Source organism: Aotus nancymaae, unplaced genomic scaffold (genome assembly GCF_030222135.1).
Source record: "Aotus nancymaae isolate 86718 unplaced genomic scaffold, 86718_ANA_hifiasm-v0.15.2.pri h1tg000021l, whole genome shotgun sequence".
In the NCBI taxonomy this organism is placed as follows: Eukaryota; Metazoa; Chordata; class Mammalia; order Primates; family Aotidae; genus Aotus; species Aotus nancymaae.
In genome coordinates this window covers 26,251,383-26,278,298 of record NW_026988433.1, presented here as the reverse complement: position 1 = coordinate 26,278,298, position 26,916 = coordinate 26,251,383, and the positions used below count along the sequence as shown (strand labels likewise).

Genomic DNA, 26,916 nt, shown 5'->3' with positions numbered 1-26,916 from the left:
TGCCTGGCCAAGCCCTTATAGATTATGGTTCCTTATCGTTTAGTAAGATCAAATTTCTAAATGATGTTTCGTTCCAGTTGAACATTCTTGGAGGCTTATCTCTTCCCTGGCCAGATGCCTGATCAGATGAGAAGCCCGCCATGATACTGTCACAGTGCCTAGAATGGGCTCTTTATCCAGTAGACATCACTGTACTTTTTGATACGAGGGCAGTCTTAACTTGTGTTAAGGCCTGTATGTAGCATTGAAGGTAAGTATGAAGGAGTTGTTGCTATGTGAATATCTTAATCCTGATACACATTTCAATATACAGTATCTCCCTTTTACCATGATATACATATATCTGACACATAGCCATCCTTTTCAGATAGGACCTTCAGAATTTAGGACCCGTAACTCTTTATGCAATGGCCTGCTTATTAAGGGCCATGATTGAATTTGGATCCTTTTTTGTAGGATTTGCCGTTGCTTTGGTTTCCCTTTGTAATCATTTTAATCATATGCTGGTAGTCTTGCAGAAAGGGTTTGTGGTCTTGGTGTATGTCTGTGACAATTTAGTAGGATGCTGTATTTCACTCTTAAGTTTAGAATATCTACATTAGAAACAAAGGCTTAGTAATAATGAGTTTGAGTATCTTTACAAACCTAGCAGCTTTTAAAATAGATCAAAATTATTTCATAGCTCAACACTTAGCGTCTTGAAATTAGTATAGAATATTGGGGATCATCTTGTCCAACCACTCACTTTATAGTTGGGGAGACTCAAGCCCAGAGAGGCAAGTGACCTGCCCAAGGACACCTAGCAAGTTAGTGGAACATCCGAGACCAGAATCTAGATCTTCTGATGCCCCATATGGAAGAAGCCCATCTATACCAGTTAGTGGTTGGGAATTCCAGGCTGTATGGTGAAAAAGGGGCTTGACTTCTGCTGAAATGTCAGAATGCCTGATGATATTAATTCATCAGGGAAATAATTACAGTTAAAATAATATGAGCATGATTCCTAATGAATGGTCTCTGCCATTCTCCATTTATGCCACATTTACTGAGCACCTGCTGTGTGCTGTGTTCTATACTAGATACTGACAAATCACAGCCTGAGAAGACATGGACTCTGCCCTCAAGTTGCTCACAGTCTAGTAGAGAACAAGAAATCTCTGGAAAGCATTCTACAGAATTTCCTGTGGAATGTCAGTCCTGTTTCTAACCCTGTAAATCTTGGTGATGAAAATGGAGCTTTACCCAGAGATTTAGCTTTTCTCTTCATGGTCTAGTCATTAGGAGTCCCATTAGACACTATACGTTTTCTCTTCAGGAAAATGAAAGATAATATCAAGCACAACTAAATTTCATTCACAAACAAACACTTATTGAGGATCTGCTATCTGCAAGGCACTGTGCTAGACACATAGGGATATGAAAATTGAATAATTAAAGCATAGACATTCTCTTTAAAATATCAGAGCAGTAGTATTTCATAGCTTTCAAACTTTGTAATGACAATTATTTTAAATATCCTTAGAAGTGGGGGGTGGGGTGGTACTCTTGAAATTGAAAACAAAAATACCTTTGTACTCAAGTCCAGATTTGTCAGCCTGGGATTCAAAGTCTCCATTCAAATCCTCTTTTATACCTCATATCTCTTTTGAGTTTTTTTTTTCCCTTTACCTCAGCTAAGCCAGCCTGCTTGCCAGTCCCTGCACACAACTAACTCTTGCTTCTATGCCTCTGCTTGACTAATTTTTCTGCTTCTGGGATGCCTTTCTCCCTGTGAATCCATGTCCATCACTGCCATTACAGTCTGGCCCCTGAGTCCACCTACTGCAAGGAGCCTGTGGTCAGCATCCCTGTCTCCTCCTGTGTCCCTCCCACATGTGCATAGCCCATATGACTGGTGAAGGAATACTTCTGTGGTGCTCATGAAAGCTTCCCATTCTCTGTCCACATCATGCTGATCTAGATACAACAGATTGCAAATGAAATAGTCTGAGATTATAAATGAAACAGTCCAGTATAACCAGGTCATTTACCAAGCCTTTTAGGAGTGAGTCTCTGTATCAAATATTTCATTTTGATATTTGTGGGCTGCTAGTTGAAGGATGGAGGAAGAAGATTAGTAAAGTTAGGATGGGGGTATGAGAAATAAGCCTTGGGTCCATAAGAACAAACAGTCACACATCTGTAAATGATCCTCTCCTTCTACTCCCAGACAGGAAAATAAATCTCCTTTAAACCAATTGCAAATACAGTAAGGGTGTACTGATGAATTTTCAAGCTTAAGGAAAGCAGGGCTCTGCCTGTTAATCATCTCAAGCTTGTTGATCTGCTGTTCTGTAATTCTTTCAATATTGTTTAATGTGTGTGTGTTTTATCTTCTGAACTGACTAAAAGCTTCTTGAGGACAGGGACCATGTCTTTTATTTACCTCTGCATATTCTTCCCCCACTTAATTCCTAACTAGCATGGGAAAACCTTCTGTTAAGCACCTAAGGACAGGAACTGCAATTTGTGGGTTCTAATTACATTCCAGCCTAATGTTATACTATACACTTTATATGTACTATATAGCCTTTTGCCCTCATCACAACTTAGTGTGAAGTATGTGTTCCTGTCCTAATTCTACAGATAAGGAAAATGGAATTCATTGAGTTCATGGTCTTACAGCTAGTGACTGGTGGATCCAGAATTAGAGCACAGGTCCATCCAACTCCAAAACCTATATGTGCTTTTCACTATACCACGATAATAACAACAAATATTTGTTCTTCACAATTCACAACTCTTTGGTCTACATTATTATTATTACCCCTCCTCCTCCTATTACTCCTTATATCTTCACTAGTCAGTAGGTACAGCCAGGATTATCATGACCCCCATTTCACTGGTAGGGAAACTGAGACTCAGAGGCTTGCCCAAGATCACACCAGCTGGTAAGTGGAGGAGAATCAGGACTTCAAACAGACTTCCTGCCTCCAGATCTTTTGTTTCTTTCCATGACATCACATTGCGGCCTTAATTCATTTGCACAGTTCATGACTGTATGGCCAGTTTTCACTGACGCTTGTCCTACAGAAGTGTCAATGAGCCCAGGCATTGCATAGAGCCATGTGGAAAACAAAATTCATACCTTCAGAGGAGCTTCCGTTTTAATGAGGGTTGATACAAAGCACCCAGAAAGTAAATGCTTAAAAATAGTTTACAAGAGAGAATTAAAATACGGGGCCCATTGTTCCACAGTGAAATCATAATTTGACCATAAAACTAGTATTTTTAATTGTTTCCATAATTGGATTAGGGAGCAGGGATAAAGCTGATAGACTTATTTGAAAGTGTTCCTCCTCCTGGGTTTAGATGAGAAAGTGCTAGATACTTCATACAAGTTAGTAGCTAGCCCCAGAATCACCTTTTTATCAAAGAGATGCAATAGTGTTAGTCTCAGGAGTGATGGTATATCCACCCAGCAATTTACCACTTGATAGATTCTCTCTAGTCCCATCTGCCAATCCTACTTTTACCTGTCCCTACCCCACACTTCGTTGTGCCCTCAGTGTTTCATTCCTAGCAGGTTCTCCCTCTTCTCCTTTTGCATCAGTTGTTAATATGTAGTGTCCAATATCACAAAGTCCTTTAGCACAATCAGAACTAGGAATTTAAAATACAGATACATAATTACGTCAGCGCTAGAGAGAAGTTTTAATGGAAACAAATTGTTTCTAGCTGTCCACGGAACATTTCAACCTGGTTGTCATGTAGGTACCTCAAGTTCTTCAGGTCCTAAAATATGTGAGCATCTTCCCACCAAATCTCCATCTCCTATGTCCTGGCCCCAGTGAATAGAATCACCATCCACTTGGTCATCAGAGCTGGAACAACAGGAACTCTCTACTTACTACTCTTCTTCACCAACCCCTTGTCCTACCAGTGAGTCGTGACATCTACCTCAGAAATGTTGCCTTTTCTTCCCACAACCTCAGATTTCATCCAGCTCTGTCTCCTTTCCCACACACTATTATCATGGCCCCTAATGACTTGTCCATCTGCCACCAATTCCCATGTGTCTGTCATGCTGTGCCAGAGGTACTTCTTATAAAACAATCCTAATCAAACACTCTTTACAGGGTAAAATCTAAGCTCCTTATTTTGGCATTTAGGATATTTTTTACTACTGCATCCCAAACTACCCTCGCAGCCTTACCTCCTGCCCCTCCTTCATCGAACTTCACGATTCCCCAAACACTGGGCCCTTTCCCAGCTTCATGAGAGCACAGAGATCGAAAAGATGAGCTGACACAATCCAAAAAGGTCTACAGAATCACACAAGTCAGTGGGGCCATTCAGAGCTCTTTACAGTCTCCTTTGTCTGAAATGCTCTGTGCCCTCTGCCTAGTGAAGGACCAGTTACTGATCCCTCACTTGGCATTGCCTCCCCCAGGCAGCTTGATCAGTAATTCATCTCAGGAGCTGCCACAGTTCTTTGTTCATAATTCTCTGACAGCATTTACCCCATTATGCTCTAAATGATTTTTTTAATAGTTTTGTTTTACCTGCTCCTCAAAGGCAGCAGGTATACCCCATCTTCCTTTTCTTCTTAGTATATGACATAGTTCCTGTCACGTAGTAATTGAACAGATGTTGAAGACATGAACTCAGTGTGCTCCTCCAATGCAGTTAGGGCAATAATCCAGATGTGGTGGGCTGCAAAGATCACTGAACTAGGATTCAGGAGACCCATGTCCCAGGTCCAGCTCTGCCACTAGATAAGTGACCTTGGGTGAGTCATTCAGTCTCCTTTATTAAAAAGGGGGTTGGACTAAATGATCTCTAAGACCCCTTCCAACTTAAAGTTGTATGATTCTGACCCCATTTCTTGGATTGGGAAACATATTTACTCCTTCATAATGTTCAGGATCCTCAACTTAGCCTGACAGACATTCACATTTCCCAAACAAAATTTTCAGACACTTCAAAGTAGTCTACTGGAGCTAGTCAGAGCTCTTCATTAGGCTCCTGTTGGCTTATCCATTGACCACTGAGCTGTTCTCACTCCTCCCCAGGAGGTTTCACTGTGTCTGTAACACCATTACACTACTGTGTGGCTGGCTGCACCTTCCCAGGAGGGAACCCTTCTTTCTGCTGGCCTAAGGGACAACTGTGAGGAGGGAGTCATTTCCCTTCCATCCAAATCCCACCAACATTATAGCTGCTGCCATGTGGATTTTTGGTTATGGACATGTTTTGGGGGGGTGATGCCCATTTCTGTGATAAATAAGTTTTAAGCAGTTCATGGGGCTCTTCAAGTCCACTCTTAAGTGCACTGCTGACCTTTTTAGGGATGGGAGGACTGAAGTTAGCAACTCAACAGGTACATTCACCATAATCTCCATGTAATAAATAAGAGCCTATGAAAAGATTAAATAAATCTTTCCTAATGCTTTTTGATTGGCTTAATCAATAATTAATCATCTTTAGATGAGGCTGTAACTTGTGGAGTAGATATAATTGGATTAGCTGAAAAGCTGCAGTTGGGGAGCTTTGAAGAGATTAAAATGGCTGTCAATCCCATAATTAAACTGCCACAAACAAAAGCAATGGTGTTTTTTAAAAAGGAGGAGGAGGAAAGAAAAGAGTGAAAGAGAAAGAAGGAAAGAAAAGTCGGGGGGAGAACTGGAGAAGGCCAACTAATTTGAAATGAATCAACAAGTACTTAGTATCACTAGAGATAGAGGCAAAATCAAGATGACAGATTTATTCCATTGAGTGAAGTGTGTGCATATCAAATCAGCCATTTAATTGTATGCTCCAACCACTGGGGCAGGTGAAATTTTGGCAGCTTCAGCTTCTCTAAAACAAAACCAATCCACAAAAGGAAAAAAAAAAAGTTAATTATTCAAAACAGAAGAGACCTGCTCCTTGTCCTGAGCCCATTTAGACCTTGACTTTTCATACTTTTAATTGGCTTAGTAGGTTTGGCCTGTGTGAATGAAGCCTTTTATCTCCCTCTTTTTCTTTCCATGCCCCTTTCATCTTTCCTATTACAAACACACAGAGAGAGCTCAAGGGAAAATACTTTGGTTTTTAAAGACTTTCTTTTTAAAAGGATGTGGATTTGGGTGGTGGGGGAGGGGTGTGTGTGTGATGCTGGTGAATACTTTTTTTCTCTCTCTCTCTTTTATCTCTTTTTCTAGAGAGGAGTTGCTTAAACCAATGGGACTAAAACCTGATGGGACAATAACGCCTTTGGAGGAAGCACTCAACCAGTACTCTGTCATCGAAGAGACCAGCTCTGACACAGACTAAAAGCATCACCTGCTCAACTCTCAATATTGCTTTATCAGCATCTTTTCTCTGTAGCTCCAGGGGAATCTTTTCTCTAAAACATTTATGCCCTTGCTTTGGCTAGAAACACATTAACTGGTTTACTCATTGAGAATCCAGCATATTTAAGAGGTGACCCTGTGTTTTTTGCGATATTGAGGCATTTATACAGAGCTGCAGTTAGACGGAGTTACAGGGGCTAGAAGCAGAAAAAAAATTCCATTTCATCAGGATGGAACTGAAGGATTTTATTTTAAAATGTGGCCCTGATTGAATCTGTCAATTCTTTTTGCCAAGATTCTTAGCAGAAGATTTAGCCATGTCCTTCCCCTCACTTGTGTGAGTGGCCCCTTCTCAATCTCTCCAGCAGCCAGAGGCACGTGAGAAGGAGAATGAGCTGGTAAATAAAGGCCCTGTGCAAGTGACTTCTTAGATCAGAACTGACTAAATGGAAGCCTAGCAGCTGCTCCATAAACCTAGCCCCATTCTTCATATCAATTTTGTATAAATATATAGAAACACACACACAGCCTCAGACTTACAAACTGATTATATTCTAAAAGTTTGTATGTCACTTAGCTAAAACTTCAGAATGCATTTCTCTCCCTATAAAAAGTTATAAATGATGGTTTAATTCTCAGGCAGCTACAAATGCCTATTTATTCCCTAATGTACCTGAACACTAGTACCATAGAACTGAACCATCATCTGTATCAGTGCATGGGGAGTGTGCATTCTGAGGTCTCACCCGGGGTGCCAGGAACACACACATCCTCCATCCCAGCAGAAAGAATGGAGACTCCCTCAGTAATGGGAGTTCTTTCGTGGCCTCTGCTTGGGGTGGGGGAGTCAGAGGCACCCATTTGTACATATAGGTCATTCATACATCATGTTTTAAATTGGGGATTGTGTGTGTGCTGGTGTGTGTGTGTATTCTACCTTTCTACCATATGTGATCAGTTTAATAGTAACTTTATTTATTTTAAAAAAAAAAGAAACACAATTAATTACTGTTAAACTGATAAAGGCTCTTTATTTTTACTTTTAGAATTGGTCCTATGAAGAAGTAGAAACTGAATCATGCAATAGACAGTGGGCCTAGCTGATCAGTGGCTAAAGTTGACAAGGGGTTGGTTTCCTGTATATATATGTATGTATATACACATGTACATACATACATATATATACATACATGATGTGCTTAACCACTGCCTTTTAAAATTTTAAATAAAACATTGGGGTTGATTCAATTTAGCCATCTGTGTGTGTTTCTTTATAGATCCATGGGCTAAACAATGCTACTTCACAGTTTATGCTTTTTTAAAGTGCTTTTACATCCATTCTCTCACTTACAATAGCCTTTTTAAGGATAGGTAAAGTACATGGAGTGTTAGTGAAAAGGTCATTTATCCAGAAGTTATTTCTCTGGAAAACAAAAAAAATCAGGAATTGAGTTTTAAAAGGCCTTTCAGCTGCCAGAAGAGATGTCACAAAGTTTCTTACAACTTATGGGAGAGATCTTCAAGAATATCACTCTTAGACTCTGTACTGAAATTTGCATATGCTTCCAACATGTTTTGTTAGCTGGCTTTGAAGCTCACTAAAAAAAATGGCAAAGAAAGAGGCTGCTAGATTGAAGGCAGGCATACTGAAAGAAGAAAAAAGCCAACTGAAAACTAGTTTGTGAGATGAGAAGAATAAACCATTCAAGACAGCAAATCTGGGACTATCTACTTAGCAAAGGATACTCTAGTTGACCCAGAAAATGTGTAAAACAGTATGGCCTATAGACTAATTCGCATAATGGTGACCCTGAGTTTATTTAAAAGAAGCAGTTAAATCCAGAATATTTTATAAAAGGCTACGAAGAAGACAATACATGTTAGAATTTCATCCAAAATATTTGAGGGAAAGATTTTGAGTGACCCAGGTTTTAACCAACAGCAAATAAAATGAAATGGGCAATTCATAATTTTAGATTAAGTGAAAAAAAGTTTAGAAAAAAATTTAAGTATTTTTGTTATTTCATTCTACAAATGCATTTTTAAAGTATTTTTATAATTTCTATAATCAAATAGCTTTGGCATGCATGTCAGCTTACCTACATGCAGATGTGTTTAATGAAATGCCATCTTACTGGCTTTCTTTACGCAGAGTAAGTGTTTTAACAGTCCTGTTTAAGTAGCTGTGCTCTTCTGCTTTCAATGAGTTCTGTTTCATTTTGCATTTCTCTGCACTGGGCACTAAGCTTTGTTTTTGAAAAGAGACAACTTGCGGGGAAGAAGAAGAAGAGTGACTTCATCTGGCACACGGAAAGAACTAATATCTGTTAAGTGCTTACTATATCCTGGGCTTTTTATGTATGTTATCTCATGTAACCTCACCTTATCTCATATGAAAGATCCTCTCCAGAAAGCTTGTGAAAGTTATCCCATGTTACAGCAAGGAAGAGTCCAACTCTGGTGGCCTGATTCCCAGCACCACTCCTTTTCCCCACAGCATACCTGGGCCCACACTGTGCCTCCTTAGGCTCTGAAATGCTGGGAACAGAGTGGTATGAGGAGGGTGGTCATTCTCAGGCCATTTTAAGCAATAACTATTTCAACAGAACTAGTTTAAAGAAGTTTTTAAGAGGGAAATGACCTGGAGTGGAAGTATGAGTGGGAAACTTGCTTGGTCAGTACTGGATTTCCAAGAAAGACCTGGAATCCTTTAGGATAGGCCAGGGACCAAGGCTGCAGGCTGGTCCCTCTGCCCCAATTCTCCTGACCTTGGAACCAGGGTACGGAGGCATGTGTCCTAAAATAAAGCATTTGAGCTGCTGCTACAGAGGAACAATCATCAGATATTGTGACCCTTTCAGATGCCCAGTAGTCCTGGGAGGCAGGCAGGACTGGTGTTATTATCCCTTCTTTATAAATGAGGACACAGACTGAGGCAGTACAAGTGACTCTAAACACCTCCTTAGTGCCACATCAGTCTTGCCACCTCCCAGGACTAGGTGTCACCTGTATTGACCTCCTCTTCCCCTCTGATTATAAAAGTAATATATGTTCATTGTGGAAAGTTTGGAAAATGCAGAAAATAATTTACCCCAAATTCCACCATCCTGAAATCACTGTTAATGTTTTAGTGTATTTCCTTCCTGTATTTTTTCTATGCATATATAATTTATTTTACTACAAGATTGGGATCATGCTGTATTTACAGATTTGTATCCTGCTTTCTTTAACATATTGTGAGCATTTTCCCATGTCAATAAATGTTCTTCAAAAGTTAATGGCTATATGATATTCCATTATATGAATTGTGGCAGACACTGCTAGTTGCCTTCCCAATATTATTTCTAACAGAAGACATCATGACTTCCACCACACCCATCCAAAAAAAAAAAAAAAAGGTGGTGCCTGCTGTTTTTCTAGAAGCCAGCATGAGTTAGCTCTGGAAAGCAGCAGGAACTAGGGGCGGCACCAGGAGGAGCAGACTTGCTTTGCCATACAGCACCAGTCTTACAGAAGCCTTGACAGCACAAGTCAGAACAACTTTATTAAGTGCCCAGATAACTATAGTTTTAGTCAAGGAAAGTTATTTGAAGAGAGCCAGGCAACTTAGAACTAAGTCTGCATTAAAAAAAAAAAAAGATGTTAACCATGCTTAGTGTTTAGTCTAGTTATTGGCATTAGTTTTCTTGGAGATACTATTCACTGCAATTCCAGAAGTGGAGGAGGACACACAGGGATAGGGAGTGCTGTGTTACTCTTGGGAAAAGTAAGGTAACACATGTCAGAATTGGTGTGTGATAAGCACAATATGGAGAAAGAACAAACTTTTAGGAACAAATCATGGGTGAGGAAGGAGATATTTGTAGCAACCATGAGAAGGTTTAAGGAAAGGGAGAGGTTTCTAGAGAGGATTTAAAGTGGTGTGAGTCTCATGCAGTGTGCCGAGTCCCTGCATCAGGTCTAAGAAACATCAAAGAATATCAGAGCAGCCTTTCTTAAAGAGGAGGAGTTTGGAGATAATGAAACCTACATGGCCTGAATTGTAGACAATGAACATAACTCTCCCAAGCATCTAGAACAGTGTAAGTTATGTAACACTCTGAGAACTGAGAAGATAAGTCACTCCAGTTACTTTCTATGTTGTGTGGTCCAAATGAACCCAGGTTGAGAAAGGCTGCTCTAAGAGAAAAGATCAAAATTGTTCCCCAAGGCTTCTGGAGTCAGATTTGTGTTTTAGTGCAACACAGTGAAGATCCTAAGCCCTACTCTCCAGCTATATCCAGATCTTAGAGACCTTTACCTTTTCTGCACTGAACTTCACAATAAAAGCTGCAAGTACTTGTTCAGCAATCACTGTGCCAAGCACTTAGCATGCAGAGTCTAACTTCATAACGATCTTGAGAAGTAAGCACTAGTATAATAGCTTCTAATACTTTTCAGATGAGAAAACTAAGACATAAAGGTGTTAAGCACTGTGTGCAAGTACATAGCCTTTTCTATTTGCTTATTATTTGATACACATAGCAAAATCTGAACTGAAGCCTGATGCCAGAGTCCGTATAAATACTATGCTTCAAATGTATTGCTTTTGCAATCAGAAAAATGCAATAAAATCTTACGTATTTGGAAGAAAAGAATGTCAGAAGAGACAAATGAGAAAAACAGAATTGGGAAAACAACATATTTTTACTTCATTTCCGTATCTCGCATATTTCTTATCTAGCTCCTATTCGGGAACTAGTCTCAATGATAAACCTATACTCCCAAGCACGCCAATCCATATCAATTTGTTCAGTTAACATTTATTGAGCATTGACTGTCCCAGGTACTCATCAATGTGCTTGGGTATACAAACATACTGAAAGGTCCTATCCCCAAAGTGCCTGCAGTGTGAGAAGTCCATAACCAAAGTCTGTACTAAGTGTCACAGGATGCTGGGATGAGGTGTGGCTAATGCTGGTCAGGAGGATTGTGGGAATGAATAACAAAGTTTTGTAGGTAACATATGAGTTTTCCATATACAGGAAAAATGCTATTGCTACAAAAGAACTGGGTCAAACACAAGCTCATGGGCAAAAGGTTTACAGAACACAAGGAATTGAGTATGATGGAAACAGTCATCCCATGCCTCATTACTGGACACATAAGCAGGAACCGTTTAGGCATGAAAAGGGCACCACCAGGAAGAGCACTCTGGCTGCCATAGAGAGAATGGACTGGTGAAGGGACAGACAGTAAGAAGAGACCAGACAGAAAGCTGTTGCCTCTACATGGGAGGGACAAGTAGGGTCTGGACTAGAACACTGGCAGTAGATGTAGAAAAGGGGATGGCTTCAAAAATATTTCAAAGATTAAAGAAACAGACTTTGATCTTGGAGAAAGGCAAGAAAAAGCTCATTTAACTGATGGGAATGAGAATGACTTCAGAGAAAAGATCATCTGAAACACTGGCTCTCAACCTGTGAACTAAACAACTCGGTTTGGGAGCAGGAGAGTAGAGCTAAGAGTTATTTCAAGGAGTCTGAAAATGTGTATGGTCACCAAGCATCATTTATATACCAAATAAACAATGCCTTGGACATGCAAGTACTCCTGCTGTACAAATTCTGCATATACACAGGTTGACATGATAAAAGCTCATTTATATAAGTTATTACTGCATTCGTAGTATCCTTTTGCCCATCTGTATCTTCTCAGTCAAAACATGATAAGCCACTATTTTGCAAAAGGAGATCCTGGAAAGTTCGGGCTTTTTCAAAAGAAATTCTCAACATTGAAAAAACATAAACTCTTAGTATCAAGTATCAGAAACTCAGATTGAACTAGCTCAGTAATGGAAGAACGTGTATCTTCTGTAAAGAAAGGAGGAACTGAACAACCAAGCTGTGGAAAGAATGGACGGGGGTCTCAGTCACAGCTGAGACCTGAGTCTTATAATATCACAGGAGGAGATAAAGGGATTTCTAAAATCCATGTTCAGCGATGTCATGATAGTAACTTGAAGGCAACTGTGGTGGGAATGTTGACACCATGGAAATCAGCAAACACTACAAATTAGGGCTTTTCTTTTCCCCCTGGAGAGCCAATTAAACATTTACCAGCAGTCACTGTAATACTCCGCAGAACCCCAGAATGGCTTAGGAATCAGAGATACCAATAACATCTGCAAATAAGGGTGTGGGTGGACTTTACAACAAGCAAATTCCACTCTCCCACGGTCCCCTCCCCGACACACACACTTGCATGTGTATGCATATAACCAGGTGACTCCTAATCCACCTCCCCAGCATAAGCCAAGAGTTTCCCTGAGGAGGTTAATTCAAAAGGCTGTAGACCCCAGGACTCAGGCATAGTAGAAGACAGGGCTATCTTACTGAAAACAAGAGAATCAGGTAAGAGACCTCACACTGAATCTCTGGATCTTCAGCCTCCTTCCCCAGTCAGCTGTAAGAACACTGGCAGACAGGGCTCTTCCAGCTGAGAAAACTGACCCAAAAGAAGAGATATAGCATTTCTGGGCAAGATGGCCAAATAGGAATTGCTCCCGTGCACAGCTCCCAGAGGGATCAATGCACAAGGCAGGTGATTTCCACATTTCCAGCTGAGGTACCTGATTCATCTCATTGGGACTGGCTGGACAGTGGGTACAGCCCAAGGAGGGTAAGCCGAAGCAGGCTGGGGCATCACCTCACCTGGGAAGTGCAAGGGGCTGGGGAAATCCCTCTCCTAGCCAAGGGAAGCCATGAGAGACTGTTTTCTGTACTCCAGCCCAGATACGGCACTTTTCCTGTGGCCTTCACAACCTGCAGACCAGAAAATTCCCTCCAGTACCTATGCAACCATCAGGGCCCTGGGTTTCCAGCACAAAACTGGGTGGCCGTTTGGGCAGATACAGAGCTAGCCACATGAGGTGGTTTTTTTTTTTTTTTCATACCCTAGTGGCACTTGGAACACCAGCAAGACAGAACTGTTCACTCCCCTAGAAAGGGGGCTGAAGCCAGGGTGCCATGTGGCCTGGCTCGGCAGGTCACACTCCCATGAAGACTGGCAAGCTAAGATCCACTGGTTTGAAATTCTTGCAGCTAGTACAGCAGTCTGAGTTCAACTTGGGTCATTGGAGCTTGGTAGGGGAAGGGGCATCCACCACTGCTGAGAACTGAGTAGCCGGTTTCAACTTCAGAGTGTAAGCAAAGTTGCTGGGAAATTCAAACTGGGTGGAGCACCACACAGCTCAGCAGCAGGCACTATATCTCACTAGATGTCCTCACTGGGCAGGGCATCTCTGAAAAAAGGCAGCAGCCCATCAGGGACTTATAAATAACCCCCCACCTTCCTGGGACAGAACACCTGGAAAAGGAGCAGTAGTGGGTACAGCTTCAGGAGACCTAAACATCCCTGACTGGCAGCTCTGAAGAGAGCAGCAGATCTCCCAATACAATGTTTGAGCTCTGATAAGGAATAGACTGCTTCCTCAAGTGGCTCCCTGACCCCTGTGTGTCCTGACTGGGAGACACCTCCCAGTAGGGGCTGACAGATACCTCATACAGAAGAGCTCTGGCTGGCATCTGGTAGGTACCCTTCTGGGACGAAGCTACCAGAGGAAGGAACAGGCAGCAATCTTTGCTGTTCTGCAGCCTCCGCTGGTGATTCTCAGGCAAGCAGGGTCTGGAGTGGACCTCCAGCAAACTCCAGCAGACCTGCAGCAGAGGGGCCTGACTGTTAGAAGGAAAACTAACAAACACAAAGGAGTAGTTTCAAGATCATCAAAAAGGACATCCACTCAGAGACCCCATTCCAAAGGTCACTGACCTCAAAGACCAAAGGAAGATAAATCCATGAAGATGGGAAGAAACCAGCACAAAAAGGCTGAAAACTCCAAAAACCAGAACACCTCTTCTCCCTGAAGGGATCACAGCTCCTTGCCAGCAAGGGAACAAAACTGGACAGATAATGAGTTTGATGAATTGACAGAAGCAGGCTTCAGAAGGTGGGTAATAACAAACTTCTCCAAACTAAAGGAGCATGTTCTAACCAATGCAAGGAAACTAAGAACCTTGAAAAAAGGTTAAACAAAATGCTAACTAGAATAAACAGCTTAGAAAAGAACATACACAACCTGATGGAGCTGAAAAACACAGCACAAGAACTTCGTGAAGCATACACAAGTTTCAATAGCCTAATTGATCAAGCCGAAGAAAGGATATCAGAGACTGAGGATCAACTCAATGAAATAAAGCAAGAAGACAAGATTAGAGAAAAAAGAGTGAAAAGAAATGAACAAAGTCTCTAAGAAATACGGGATGATGTGAAAATACCAAATCTACGTTTGATCAGTGTACCTGAAAGTGAAGGGGAGAATGAAACCAAGTTGGAAAACACTCTTCAGGATATTATCCAGGAGAACTTCCCCAACACAGCAAGGCAGGCCAACATTCAAATTCAGGAAATACAGAGACCACCACAAAGATACTCCTCAAGAAGAACAACCTCAAGACACATAATTGTCAGATTCACCAAGGTTGAAATGAAGAAAAAAATGCTAAGAGCAGCCAGAAAGAAAGGCTGAGTAACCCACAAAGGGAAGCCCATCAGACTCACAGCGGATCTCTTGGAAGAAACCCTACAAGCCAGAAGAGAATGGGGGCCAATATTCAACATTCTTAAAGAATTTTCAACCCAGAATTTCATATCCAGCCAAAAAAAGCTTCATAAGTGAAGGAGAAATAAAATCCTTTATGGACAAGTAAATGCTGAGAGATTTTGTCACCACCAGGCCTGTCCTACAAGAGCTTCTGAAGGAAGCACCAAACATGGAAAGGAACAACTGGTACCAGCCACTGCAAAAACTACCAAATTGTAAAGACCATCAATGCTAAAAAGAAACTGCATCAACTAACAGGCAAAATAACCAGCTAACATCATAATGGCAGGATCAAATTCACACATAACAATATTAACCTTAAATGTAAATAGGCTAAATGTCTCAATTAAGACACTGGCAAACTGGATAGAGTCAAGACTCATTGGTGCATTGGTGTGCTGTATTCAGGAGATCCACCTCACGTGCAAAGACACACATAGGCTTGAAATAAAGGAATGGAGGATGATTTGCCAAGCAAATGGAAAGCAAAAAAAAGCAGGGGTTGCAATCATAGTATGTGATAAAACAGACTTTAAACCCACAGAAATTAAAACAGACAAAGAAGGACATTATATAATAGTAAAGGGATCAGTGCAACAAGAAAAGCTAACTATCCTAAATATATATTCATCCAATGCACGAGCACCCAGATTCATAAAGCAAGTTCTTAGAGACCCACAAAGAGACTTAGATTCCCACACATTAATAGTGGGAGACTTTAACACCCCACTGTCAATATTAGACAGATCAACAAAACAGAAAATTAACAAGGATATCTAAGACTTGAACTCAGCTCTGGACCACACGGACCTAATAAACATCTACAGAACTCTCCACCCAAAATTAACAGAATATACATTCTTCTCAGCACCACATTGCACCTATTCTAAAACTGACCACATAATTGAAAGTAAAACAACCCTCAGCAAATGCAAAAGAATGGAAATCATAACAAACAGTCTCTCAGACCACAGTGCAATGAAATTAGAACTCAGGATTAAGAAACTCACTCAAAACCACACAACTACATGGAAACTGAATAACCCGCTCCTGAATGCCTACTGGATAAATAACAGAATGAAGGCAGAAATAAAGATGTTCTTTGAAACCAATAAGAACAAAGACACAACATACCAGACTTTCTGAGATACTGTTAAAGCAAGTCTAGAGGGAAATTTATACCAGTAAATGCCCAAAAGAGAAAACTGGAAAGATCTAAAATCGACACCCTAACGTCACAATTAAAAGAACTAGAGAAGCAAGAACAAACGAATCGAAAAGCCAGCAGAAGACAAGAAATAACTAAGATCAGAGTGGAACTGAAGGAGATAGAGACACAAAAAAACCCTTCAAAAAAATCAGTGAATCTAGGAGCTGGCTTTCTGAAAGATCAACAAAATAGACAGACTGCTAGCCAGCCTATTAAAGACAAAAAGAGAAGAATCAAATAGATGCAATAAAAAAGGTGATATCACCACCAGTCCCATAGAAATACAAACTACCATCAAAGAATACTATAAACACCTCTACACAAATAAACCAAAAAATCTAGAAGAAATGGATAAATTCCTGGACACTTACACCTTCCCAAGACTAAACCAGGAAGTCAAATCCCTAAATAGACCAATAACAAGGTCTGAAATTGGGGCAGCAATTAATAGCCTACCAACTAAAAAAAGTCCAGGACAAGATGGTTTCTCAGCCAAACTCTACCAGAAGTGCAAAGAGGAGCTGGTACCATTTCTTCTGAAACTATTCCAAACAATGCAAAAGGAGGGAATCCTCCCTAACTCATTTTATGAGGCCAACACCATCCTGATACCAAAACCTGGCAGAGACACAACTAAAAAAGAAAATTTCAGGCCAATGTCCCTGATGAACATTGATGCGAAAATCCTCAATAAAATACTGGCAAACCAAATCCAACAGCACATCAAAAAGCTTATCCATCACAATCAACTTGGCCTCATCCCTGGGATGCAAGGCTGGTTAAACATATACAAATCATTAAACACAATCCATCACATAAACAGAACCAAAGACAAAAATCAAATGATTATCTCAATGGATGCAGGGAAGGCCGCCGATAAAATTCAACACCCCTTTATGTTAAAATCTCTCAATAAATTAGATATTGATGGAACGTATCTCAAAATAATAAGAATCATTTATGAAAAACCCACAGCCGATATCATACTGAATGAGCAAAAACTGGAAGCATTCCCTTTGAAAACCAGCACGAGACAAGGATGCCCTCTCTCACCACTCCAGTTCAACATAATCTTGGAAGTTCTGGCCAAGGCAATCAGGCAAGAGAAAGAAATAAAAGGTATTCAAATAGGTAAAGAGGAAGTCAATCTGCAGATAACATGATTGTATACTTAGAAGACCTCATCATCTCAGTCCAAAATCTCAAGCTGATAAGCAACTTCAGCAAAGTCTGAGGATACAAAATCAATGTGCAAAAATAACAAGCATTCCCCAATAACAGACAGAGAGCCAAATAATGAATAAATTCCCATTCACAATTGATACAAAGATAATTAAATACCTTGGAATACAACTTACAAGGGATGTGAAGGACTTCTTCAAGGAGAACTATAAACCACTGCTCAAGGAAATAAGAGACGACACAACAAATGGAAAAACATTCCATGCTCATGGTTAGGAAGAATCAATATCTTGAAAATGGCCATACTGCCCAAAGTAATTTATAGATTCAATGCTATTCCCATCAAGCTACCATTGACTTTCTTCACAGAATTGTAAAAAAACCACCTTAAATTTCATATGGAACCAATAAAGGGCCCATATAGTCAAGACAATTCTTTTTTTTTTTTTTTTTTTTTTTTTGAGACGGAGTTTCGCTCTTGTTACCCAGGCTGGAGTGCAATGGCGCGATCTCGGCTCACCGCAACCTCCGCCTCCTGGGTTCAGGCAATTCTCCTGCCTCAGCTTCCTGAGTAGCTGGGATTACAGGCACGCGCCACCATGCCCAGCTAATTTTTTTGTATTAGTAGAGACGGGGTTTCACAATGTTGACCAGGATGGTCTCGATCTCTTGACCTCGTGATCCACCCGCCTCGGCCTCCCAAAGTGCTGGGATTACAGGCTTGAGCCACCGCGCCCGGCCCAGTCAAGACAATTCTAAGCAAAAAATAACAATAATAATAAAGCTGGAGGCATCACACTACCTGACTTCAAACTATACTACAAGGCTACAGTAATCAAAACAGCGTGTTCCTCATACTAAAACAGATACTTAGACCAATGGAACAGAACAGAGGCCTCAGAAATAACGCCACACACCTCCAACTGTCTGATCTCTGGCAAACCTGACAAAAACAATCAATGGGGAAAGAATTCCCTATTTAATAAATGGTGGTGGAAAAATTGGCTAGCCATATGCAGAAAACTGAAACTGGATCTCTTCCTTATACCTTACACAAAAATTAACTGAAGATGGATTAAAGATTTAAACATAAGACCTAAAACCATAAAAACCCTAGAAGAAAACCTAGGCAGTACCATTCTGGACATAGGCATGGGCAAAGACTTCATGACTAAAACACCAAAAGCAATGACAACAAAAGCCAAAATACACAAATGGGATCTAATTAAACTAAAGAGCTTCTGCACAGCAAAAGAAAATATCATCAGAGTGAACAAGCAGCCTACAGAATAGGAGAAAAATTTTGCAGTTTACCCATCTGACAAAGGGCTAATATCCAGAATCGACAACTTAAACAAACTTACAGGAAAAAAAGCAAACAACCCCATCAAAAAGTGGGCAGAGGATATGAACAGACACTTCTTAAAAGGAGACATTTATGCAGCCAACAAACATGAAAAAAAAGCTCATCATCACTGGTCATTAGAGAAATGCAAATTAAAACCACAATGAGATACCATCTCATGCCAGTTAGAATGGCAATCATTGAAAAGTCAGGAGACAATAGTTGCTGGAGAGGATGTGGAGAAATAGGAATGCTTTTACACTTTTGGTGGGAGTGTAAATTAGTTCAACCATTGTGGAAGACAGTGTGGCGATTCCTCAAGGATCTAGAACCAGAAATACCATTTGACCCAGCAATCCCATTACTGGGTATATACCCAACAAATTATAAATCATTATATTATAAAGACATATGCACACATATGTTTATTGCAGTACTGTACACAATAACAAAGACTTGGAACTGACCCAAATGCCCACCAATGATAGACTGGATTAAAAAAATGTGGCACATATACACCATGGAATACTATGCAGTCATAAAAAAGGATGAGGTCATGTCCTTTGCAGGGACATGGATGAAGCTGGAAACCATTATTCTCAGCAAACTGACACAAGAACAGAAAACCAGACACCACATGTTCTCATTCATAAGTGGGAGTTGAGCAATGAGAACACATGGACACAAGGAGGGGAACATCACATACCACGGCCTGTCAGCAGGTAGGGAGCTAGGGGAGGGATAGCATCAGAAGAAATCTACCTAATGTAGATGATAGGATGATGGATGCAGCCAACCACCATGGCACATGTATACCTATGTAACAAACCTGCATGTTCTACACATGTACCCCAGAACTTAAAGTACAATAAAAAAAAAGTTTTATTGGAAAAAAAAAGTTAACAATAAAGCAGCCTCAGGCAGGTCCTTCAGGAGGTATTCCAGAAGGCATTGTTATCATAGGAGATGATGACTCCTTGTGGGTTACTGCCCCTGAAGACCTTCCAGTGGGACAGGATGTGGAGGCAGAAGACAGTGATACTAGTGATCTTGACCCTGCGTAGGCCTAGGTGTATTTGTGTCTTAGTTTTTAAACAAAAAAAATTTTTAAGTAAAAAAAAAAAGAAAAAATTTAAAAACAGGAAAAAGCTTATAGAATAAAATATAAAGGAAAATCTTTTTGTACAGCTGTACACGTATTTGTTTTAAGCTGTTATTATAAGAGTCACAAAGTTAAAAATTTAAGTTTATAAAGTAACTAAGTTACAGGAAGCGAAGGTTAATTCATTCTTGAAGACAGAAAACCTTTTTAAACAAATTTAGCATAGCCTAAGTGTACAGTGTTTACAAAGCTTACGGGAATGTGCAGTGATGTCTGGGGCCTTCCCATTCACTTGCCACTCACGCACTGACTCACCCACAGCAACCTCCAGTTCTGCACCTCCATTCATAGTAAGTGCCCTGTACAGGTGAACCGTCTTTGATCTTTCATACTGTACTTTAACTGTACCTTTTCTATGCTTAGATATGTTTAGATACACAAATCCTTCCCATTGTGTTACAATTGCCTACAGTATTCAGTACAATAACATGCTGTACAGGTTTGTGTTCTTAGGAGGCTATGCCATCTAGCCCAGGTGTGTAGTAGGCTAGACCACCTAGGTTTGTGTGAGTACACTCTGTGATGTTCGCACAATGACGAAATCACCTAATGACAAGTTTCTTAGAACACATCCCTCTTGTTAAGGATTGCCTGACTGTATACTCGAGTCTCTCAGAAAAACCAATGATATACTGAAGTAGACACAGAGCATAAATATCACAAATACTGTGTGAAATCGGACAGTACCTGGGAGCAATCCAGCTCCAGGAGGGTCAGAAAACAAGCCACAGAGTTTCAGGCTTCTTGCACTTCCTGTGTTTCCACTTTGCTTTTCTTGGTTTTTTATTGTTTTAATTTTGTTTGTAGAGATAAGGTCTCCCTATGTTGCCCAGGCTGGTCTCAAGCAATCCTCCTGCCTTGATTTCCCAATTCCTTATTTTTTAGTAAGTTTTGTTTTTCTTTTTTTTTTTAAAGGTTCTCACCAGTCTTAACTGTCTTTAGGAGAGCTGTGGAAGGGGACTTTTTGGAACTGGTACAGAATGGCCTGGAGTTTGTTCTAAGCTTGCACAAAAATGCTTACTATCATTATAACCATCATCATCATCAAACAAAGCCATAACAGTAAGAACTGAATTGTGAGAATGTGCTGAAGACTCGGGAGAACAGAGGTCTAACTACTATGTTAGCAACTCTATCCCCTGGAAAATCTTCTTTCAGCATTAGATCTTAGAGATCCTCATTTATATTTTATTTGTAAAGTCTGGCCTTCCTTTTCATTACCCCTGCTACATCTGCAGCCTGTTACACCTTACACTTTTTTAAAGTGTAAAAAGTGCTGCTTTCTCCAGTGCAAAGCAGGAGATAGACTCTCAGTACAGAAGATGTATGTAACTATTACATGCATTATCTCATTTAATACTTCCATGGATAGGTAAGGACCTTATAACTGGTGAGAAATTAAGGTTCAGAGAGATAAAATAATTTGTTCAAAGTAAGAGAGCTAGAATTGGCATCTGTATGACCCTCAAATTATGTTTTTAGTTACTAGATCACACTGTCTGATGAGATGATTTACAGTCAATTCTTAAAAAACCTGTGCTAAACAATTACTCTCTTTGATTTGGCAGCCTGGCAAGAAGGGAGGGGAGGGGACAGAGGGGAGAAGAGGAGAGGGGAGGGAAGGGGAGGGGAGGGGAGGGAAGCCATCATCAACCAGTCTCCATTTCTCACCTTCAAGTTCTCAGGAACAATAGCAAAATGTAGTAAGTTTCTCTGACAGACAATGCACTACGGGCTTTGTATGATTAATCTCATCTTAGTCCTCAGAACCTTATGTCATCCCACTGCTTTTATTCCTAATGTACTGATGGGAAGTGGTGGCTGAGAAGCTTAGGCCACTTAACAAGTTAGCAGTAGGTCTGGGATCAAAAGCAGATTGGCAGATTCTAAGCCATGCCCTCTACCCACCTAAGAACTCAGCACCCTGATCCAATATGTCTCTTCTTCATGCATCTCCTTCTAGGGACACTTTCTAAGCATCCCTTGATACCATTTCATTTTGAGTTTCGAATCGGAATGTCTTGGAAAATTGGTTAACCATCCATGTAGCCCAGTTAGCATATCTTGGGGCTCCACCTCCTGGTTCAGAATCAGTTTCATCAACTATTTTCCTCAACCATTGAACACCTGCCAGATTCACCTCCTGCACCTGAGCTCATTGACTGCTCCTAGCAATGTTATGTGGTGGAAGTTTCTCCACTGTCACCCTCATTTCAGACAGGGGCCTCGGGGCTCGGAGAGGTTGTGTTAACAGAGCTAATGCACTGGAAAGCCAGGACTTGAGTTCAGCTCTTTGGATTCCGTGTCTCTGTTCTTTGTATCATGTAGACAGCTGGTTCTCAGGAGTGCATAATCCAGCCCTCCTCATTCCAGTTGCATTAGAAACTTGGTCCTATTTCCTATGGCTCAAATCCTCTTCTCAAGCCCTACTTCCTTTCCCAGAGGCAAAGCCTGGTTCACACTTTAAGAGGCGGGACCCCGAGGGGCACAGGAGTGGGTGGCAAGGGGACACCTTTTGGCCATCAGTCTGAACATGGTTTGTTTCTTTTTTCTACCTCTAATCTCTCACCATAGTCCTAACAAGCATCATATTCATTTCTTACCTTCAAAATCACTGAGAGAGTGTCCTCTTTGGAACAGCAACCGCTTCCCTTGCCTACCCTCCCAGCATATCTGTTCCAACCTCCCGCCCTCTGCTCCTGGCCAGACCCAGCCATCCCAGACACACACCACGTAGCTGTCAGGCAGCCTTCCGCATTTTGAAGTTTTCAGCAAACATAATAAGAGTTTCCTTTCCACCCTGGTTGGGAAAACCATCCCATCCTGAAAGACTGGACCACAAGCCTCTTAGTCTTAATACTTGCCGAAACAGAAGTAAAAAGTAAAAGGGCTTCTTAGTCTGGGGCACCATCCTTGGCCTGGGAAACTTACATCCCATGCTCTTCACTGTAGAGAGAGGAGGGAGTTGGAGCCGGAGTGTGTGGGTTGGTAAGAGCTACGCCCTCCCTGTTTTTCTTGGTGTCAATTAGCATAATTGAAAAGGCACGGGGAAAAAACTGCTATCTATGTGACTGCTTTTGCTTTAAACTTGTCCGTCTTTGGAGGCTGATTATGGCCAAGTGACCCATATTTTAAAAACATTTACAATAAAATGATGCATTTTCTTTTTGTACCATCAGCTTCCCTGCTGAAAAGCAGAAATGCTTTAAAATTGTCCCTTTTTGTTAGCAGTAATGGGTGTGCTATATTTTGGCTCATCCCCCTCGTGGGCATAGAAAGGGAAGGGTAATAAAGGGCACAGCTGTAGACACTTTATGGCCGGCTTGGGGTGGGGTGGGGGGAGGGGGAGTGGAGGCAAGAAGCAGATTGACTGTGTGTCAACAAATGCAGCTGGGAAAGAGAAAGCTCTTAAAGACCTCTGCAACTTAAAGTCCTGGATAAATGATGTTCCTATTTGGAAAGGAAAAAAAAATGGAGCCAAAATTCAATAAAGGATGGCTGAAAAGAGAAGGGTTCCAAAGGCCTTTCTCTGCAGCTAGGCAGCTCCCAAGAGAAATGAGTAAAAGTGGCCACAGGCAACAGGGGTAGGGGGAGCTGCAGTCCAGAGACAACAAAGGCCCGTCCTGGCCAATGTATTACAACGCCAGGGTTGGCCAAGCTGGGCCCTGATGAGCCCTGCCAAGGTGGGGGTGGAAACAGTGGAGTTGAAAGAAATGCCCCAGGAAATCCTAACAGTTATACTTCAGGCTGTGCTTATGCCTTGCATTTGAGGAAGAAAAAGGCAGAAAATAGATGACCCCCTAGGGGAGAGACTGAGTCAGGTTATGATAGAAAAAACATTGCTCTGGGGGTCAGGAGACAGACGGAGCCCCAGCTCTGGCACTGACCAGCTTTTCGAGGTAACCATGCCCACGAGCAGTGTCAGCCCCGCGGATCTGTATGTAGGCCCTTGATTGGTGATGAAAACTTGCCCTTCCAGTGTCTCACAGGAGTCTCACCAGCACCCTGGGAAGCAAGTTGGGATCCTTGGCTCCACAATCTGCACATAAGAAAACTAAGTGTCAAGGAGATAAAGTGCTTGCTGAGGGTCACACAGGTAACAAATCAAAGAAGCCATGTTCATCTCCAGGAGAACCCCTTCCTTCCTTTTCCAGTCCATTGGCCTCGGCAAATGGAGAGAGAAGCTTTCCTTCCTGAGAACCCCATAGGGAAACCCTCCAGGAAGGAGCTGCGTCTTCTGGGCACCAACTCAAAAACAAATTTTATCTGTTAGAAAGCAAGGAACAGAACCCTCACTCAGTCTGGCTTAAACAAGAAGGGAATCTATTAACTCACAAAACCTATAAGAGGGTTGATCCAGCAGCTCCACACTGGTAAGAAAAGCATCACTCCTCTCTGTCACTCCAGAGAGAGCTTCACCTTGAAGCTAATAGCCAAATGGCAGAAGTTCCAGGCATAACATTCAGACATGACAATATCCAAGAAGGTTACCTTTCCCCGCAACTCCCTCTTATGAGTAAGAAAACTTGCTAACAGACTTCCTGAAGATTCCTTGGACGGAATTGGGTCATCTGCCCATTCCTGAACAAATTATCAAGGGGACTGGGATTACCCTTAGTTAATAAAAGTCTTTACAAGGAATCAGGGCTCAGGTCAGCTCTCCCCGAAGCCCATGATGAGGACTGGAGACATGAGATAGGATTCTGCTGGAAAGAAAGTTGTAGAAACAAATATTGGTAGGCAACCAATAGTGACCCCTGAACCAATAGCATCCATGAAAGAGGTTTGAGAAATATATGGCTCTATGTACCTGCTGGAATGGCTAAAATAAAAAAAGATGAAATGTGCCTCAAAATGAGACAATGCATATTAAATACTTAGCATAACACCAAGCACACGGTAAGCAATCAATAAATAGTATCTGTTATTATTATTATTGTTATTTTGAGATGGAGTTTTGCTCTTTGTTGCCCAGGCTGGAGTACAGTGCTGTGATCTTGGCTCACTGCAACCTCCACCTCCCAGGTTCAAGCAATTCTCCTGTCTCAGCCTCCTGAGTAGCTGGGATTACAGGTGCCCTGTCTCCACGCCTGGCTAATTTTTGTATTTTTAGTAGAGACGGGGTTTCACCATATTGGCCAGGCTGATCTCGAACTCCTGACCTGAGATGATCTGCCCACCTCAGCCTCCAAAAAGTGCTGGGATTACAGGAATGAGCCACTGTGCCTGGCCTATTATTGTTATTGATAACAACACAACTTTATTGTAATGAGCCAGAGTAGGCCAGGAGAAAGTGGAAGGCTCAGTGGGGAACTTAAACCAATGCTTCTCAAACTTTACTGAAGCTCTTTTGCGGGGCTTTACTGAGTAAAGTAAATCCCCTGGGGATCTGCTAAAATGAAAATTCTAACTCAGTGGGGCTGGGTAGGCCTGAGAGCCTGCATTCCTAACCGATCACAGATGAAGGCAGTGATGCTGGTCTGCAGACCACACCTTGAGAAGCAAGGCTCTAGGTTTCAGGGAAGGCATAAATCAGAGGAATTGGAGAGAAATAGAGGGGAGGGGTTCTCCCACAGGTGGTGGCAACAAATCGAGAGCTGTAATGTTCCAAAACTGTTATCAAGACTGCATTTAAAGCTGGTGTCGCTTAAGAAACATAGTTACAAAATGACTGGTTACCACATATTAGCAAGAATTAGGCAAGCCTGGACTATACTGTTTTGATTAAAACAACAAACAAATATGTAGGGTGTTTTTAAAACACTTATTGTTCTGCTGTCTTATTAAATACACGTCCTTATGAGGTAGATTTTAGCATTATTCCCATTTTATAGAGACTTCAATGAATTTGCCCAAAATCAATCACCATAAGTGACTGAAATTAGATTAGATTTCCAGGTTGTCTGACTCTACATTTTTTTTTTTTTTTCTGAGTTGGAGTCTTGCTCTGTTGCCAGGCTGGAGTGCAGTGCTGCAGTCTTGCCTCACTGCAACCTCTGCTTCCCAGGTTCAAGCAATTCTCCTGCCTCAGCCTCCCGAGCAGCTGGGACTACAGGCACATGCCACCACACCTGGCTCATTTTTTATATTTTAGTAGAGATGGGGTTTCATCATGTTGGCCAGGGTGGTCTCGATCTCCTGACCTCATGATCCACTCGCCTTGGCCTCCCAAAGTACTGGGATTACAGGCATGAGCCACCGCACCCGGCCTGACTCTACTTTTTTTTTTTTTTTTTTTTTAAGTCTTTCAAGCTTTTATTTAAGTGCAATGATCCAGGATGGATTTTAGATCCTGTTAAAAACAGCCACATCCATGGGCTACACACAATCCTCAAAAGCAGCGATCTGCTTCTCCAGCCTATCTGTTCCAACTTTATAATCTTCAACCACACAGTGTATTTGAAGTTTCTTAATTCTGTATTCCACTGGAACTAGTTTGGATGAGCCCCAGACTAAGCTGTCTGCTTGAATGCTTCTGACACACTCCTTTAGTTTCGCCATATCTGCCTCATCATCCCAAGGTTCACATCTAGTAAGATGAAAGATGTGGCAAAAAGTGCAGTTTTTTTTTCTTTTAGGTTTGAAGATCCTTTCTAAATTTTGCACTTACCATATATTTTTTCTTTTATGGACCTTATTTTACTGTTCTATTTTTTTTGAGACAGAGTCTCACTCTGTCACCCAGTCTGGAGTGCAGTGGCATGATCTTGGCTGCAACTTCTGCCTTTCAGGTTCAAGTGATTCTCCTGCCTCAGCCTCCTGAGTAGGTGGGATTACAGACACCCACCACCACACCTGGCTAATTTTTATATTTTAATAGAGAGGCAGTTTCATCATGTTGGTCAGGCTGGTCTCAAACTCCTGACCTCAAGTGACCCACCTTCCTCAGCCTCCCAAAGTGCTGGGATTACAGGCATGAGCCACTGCACCTGGCCTTAAGTGCAGGTTTTTTGGCTTTCTTGTATTCATATTGTACAAGGCATTCTTCCCTTAGCCTCTTTGCTTCTTCACTTTCCTCCTCATCAGATCCAAGGAGAACAATGTCATCATCCTCTTTAC

General features: G+C 41.4%; 1 protein-coding gene and 1 long non-coding RNA gene across 7 annotated transcripts in view; one reads left to right on the top strand and one right to left on the bottom strand.

Annotated features, from left to right (window-relative positions):
* RIC8B (RIC8 guanine nucleotide exchange factor B) overlaps positions 1-9,595 on the top strand; it is a 116,298-nt gene extending 106,703 nt beyond the window's left edge. For 4 of the 6 annotated variants that reach the window (XM_012469178.3, XM_012469176.3, XM_012469177.3 and 1 more), the window contains one exon: positions 6,186-9,595. In XM_012469178.3, the coding sequence (XP_012324601.1) occupies positions 6,186-6,297 (112 nt within the window). In that variant the 3' untranslated portion in view covers positions 6,298-9,595. Of the gene's footprint in view, positions 1-77; positions 251-6,185 lie in introns of all 6 variants that reach the window. The other 2 variants (XR_001110085.3, XR_001110082.3) reach the window with 1 other exon arrangement.
* A 14,224-nt stretch (positions 9,596-23,819) lies between these two features.
* The window catches only part of LOC105728669 (uncharacterized), a 50,042-nt gene continuing 46,945 nt past the window's right edge, over positions 23,820-26,916 (bottom strand). Inside the window, exon 4 of the long non-coding RNA XR_001110086.3 lies at positions 23,820-23,896. This is a non-coding gene — a long non-coding RNA (uncharacterized LOC105728669). The remainder of the gene's footprint in view (positions 23,897-26,916) is intronic.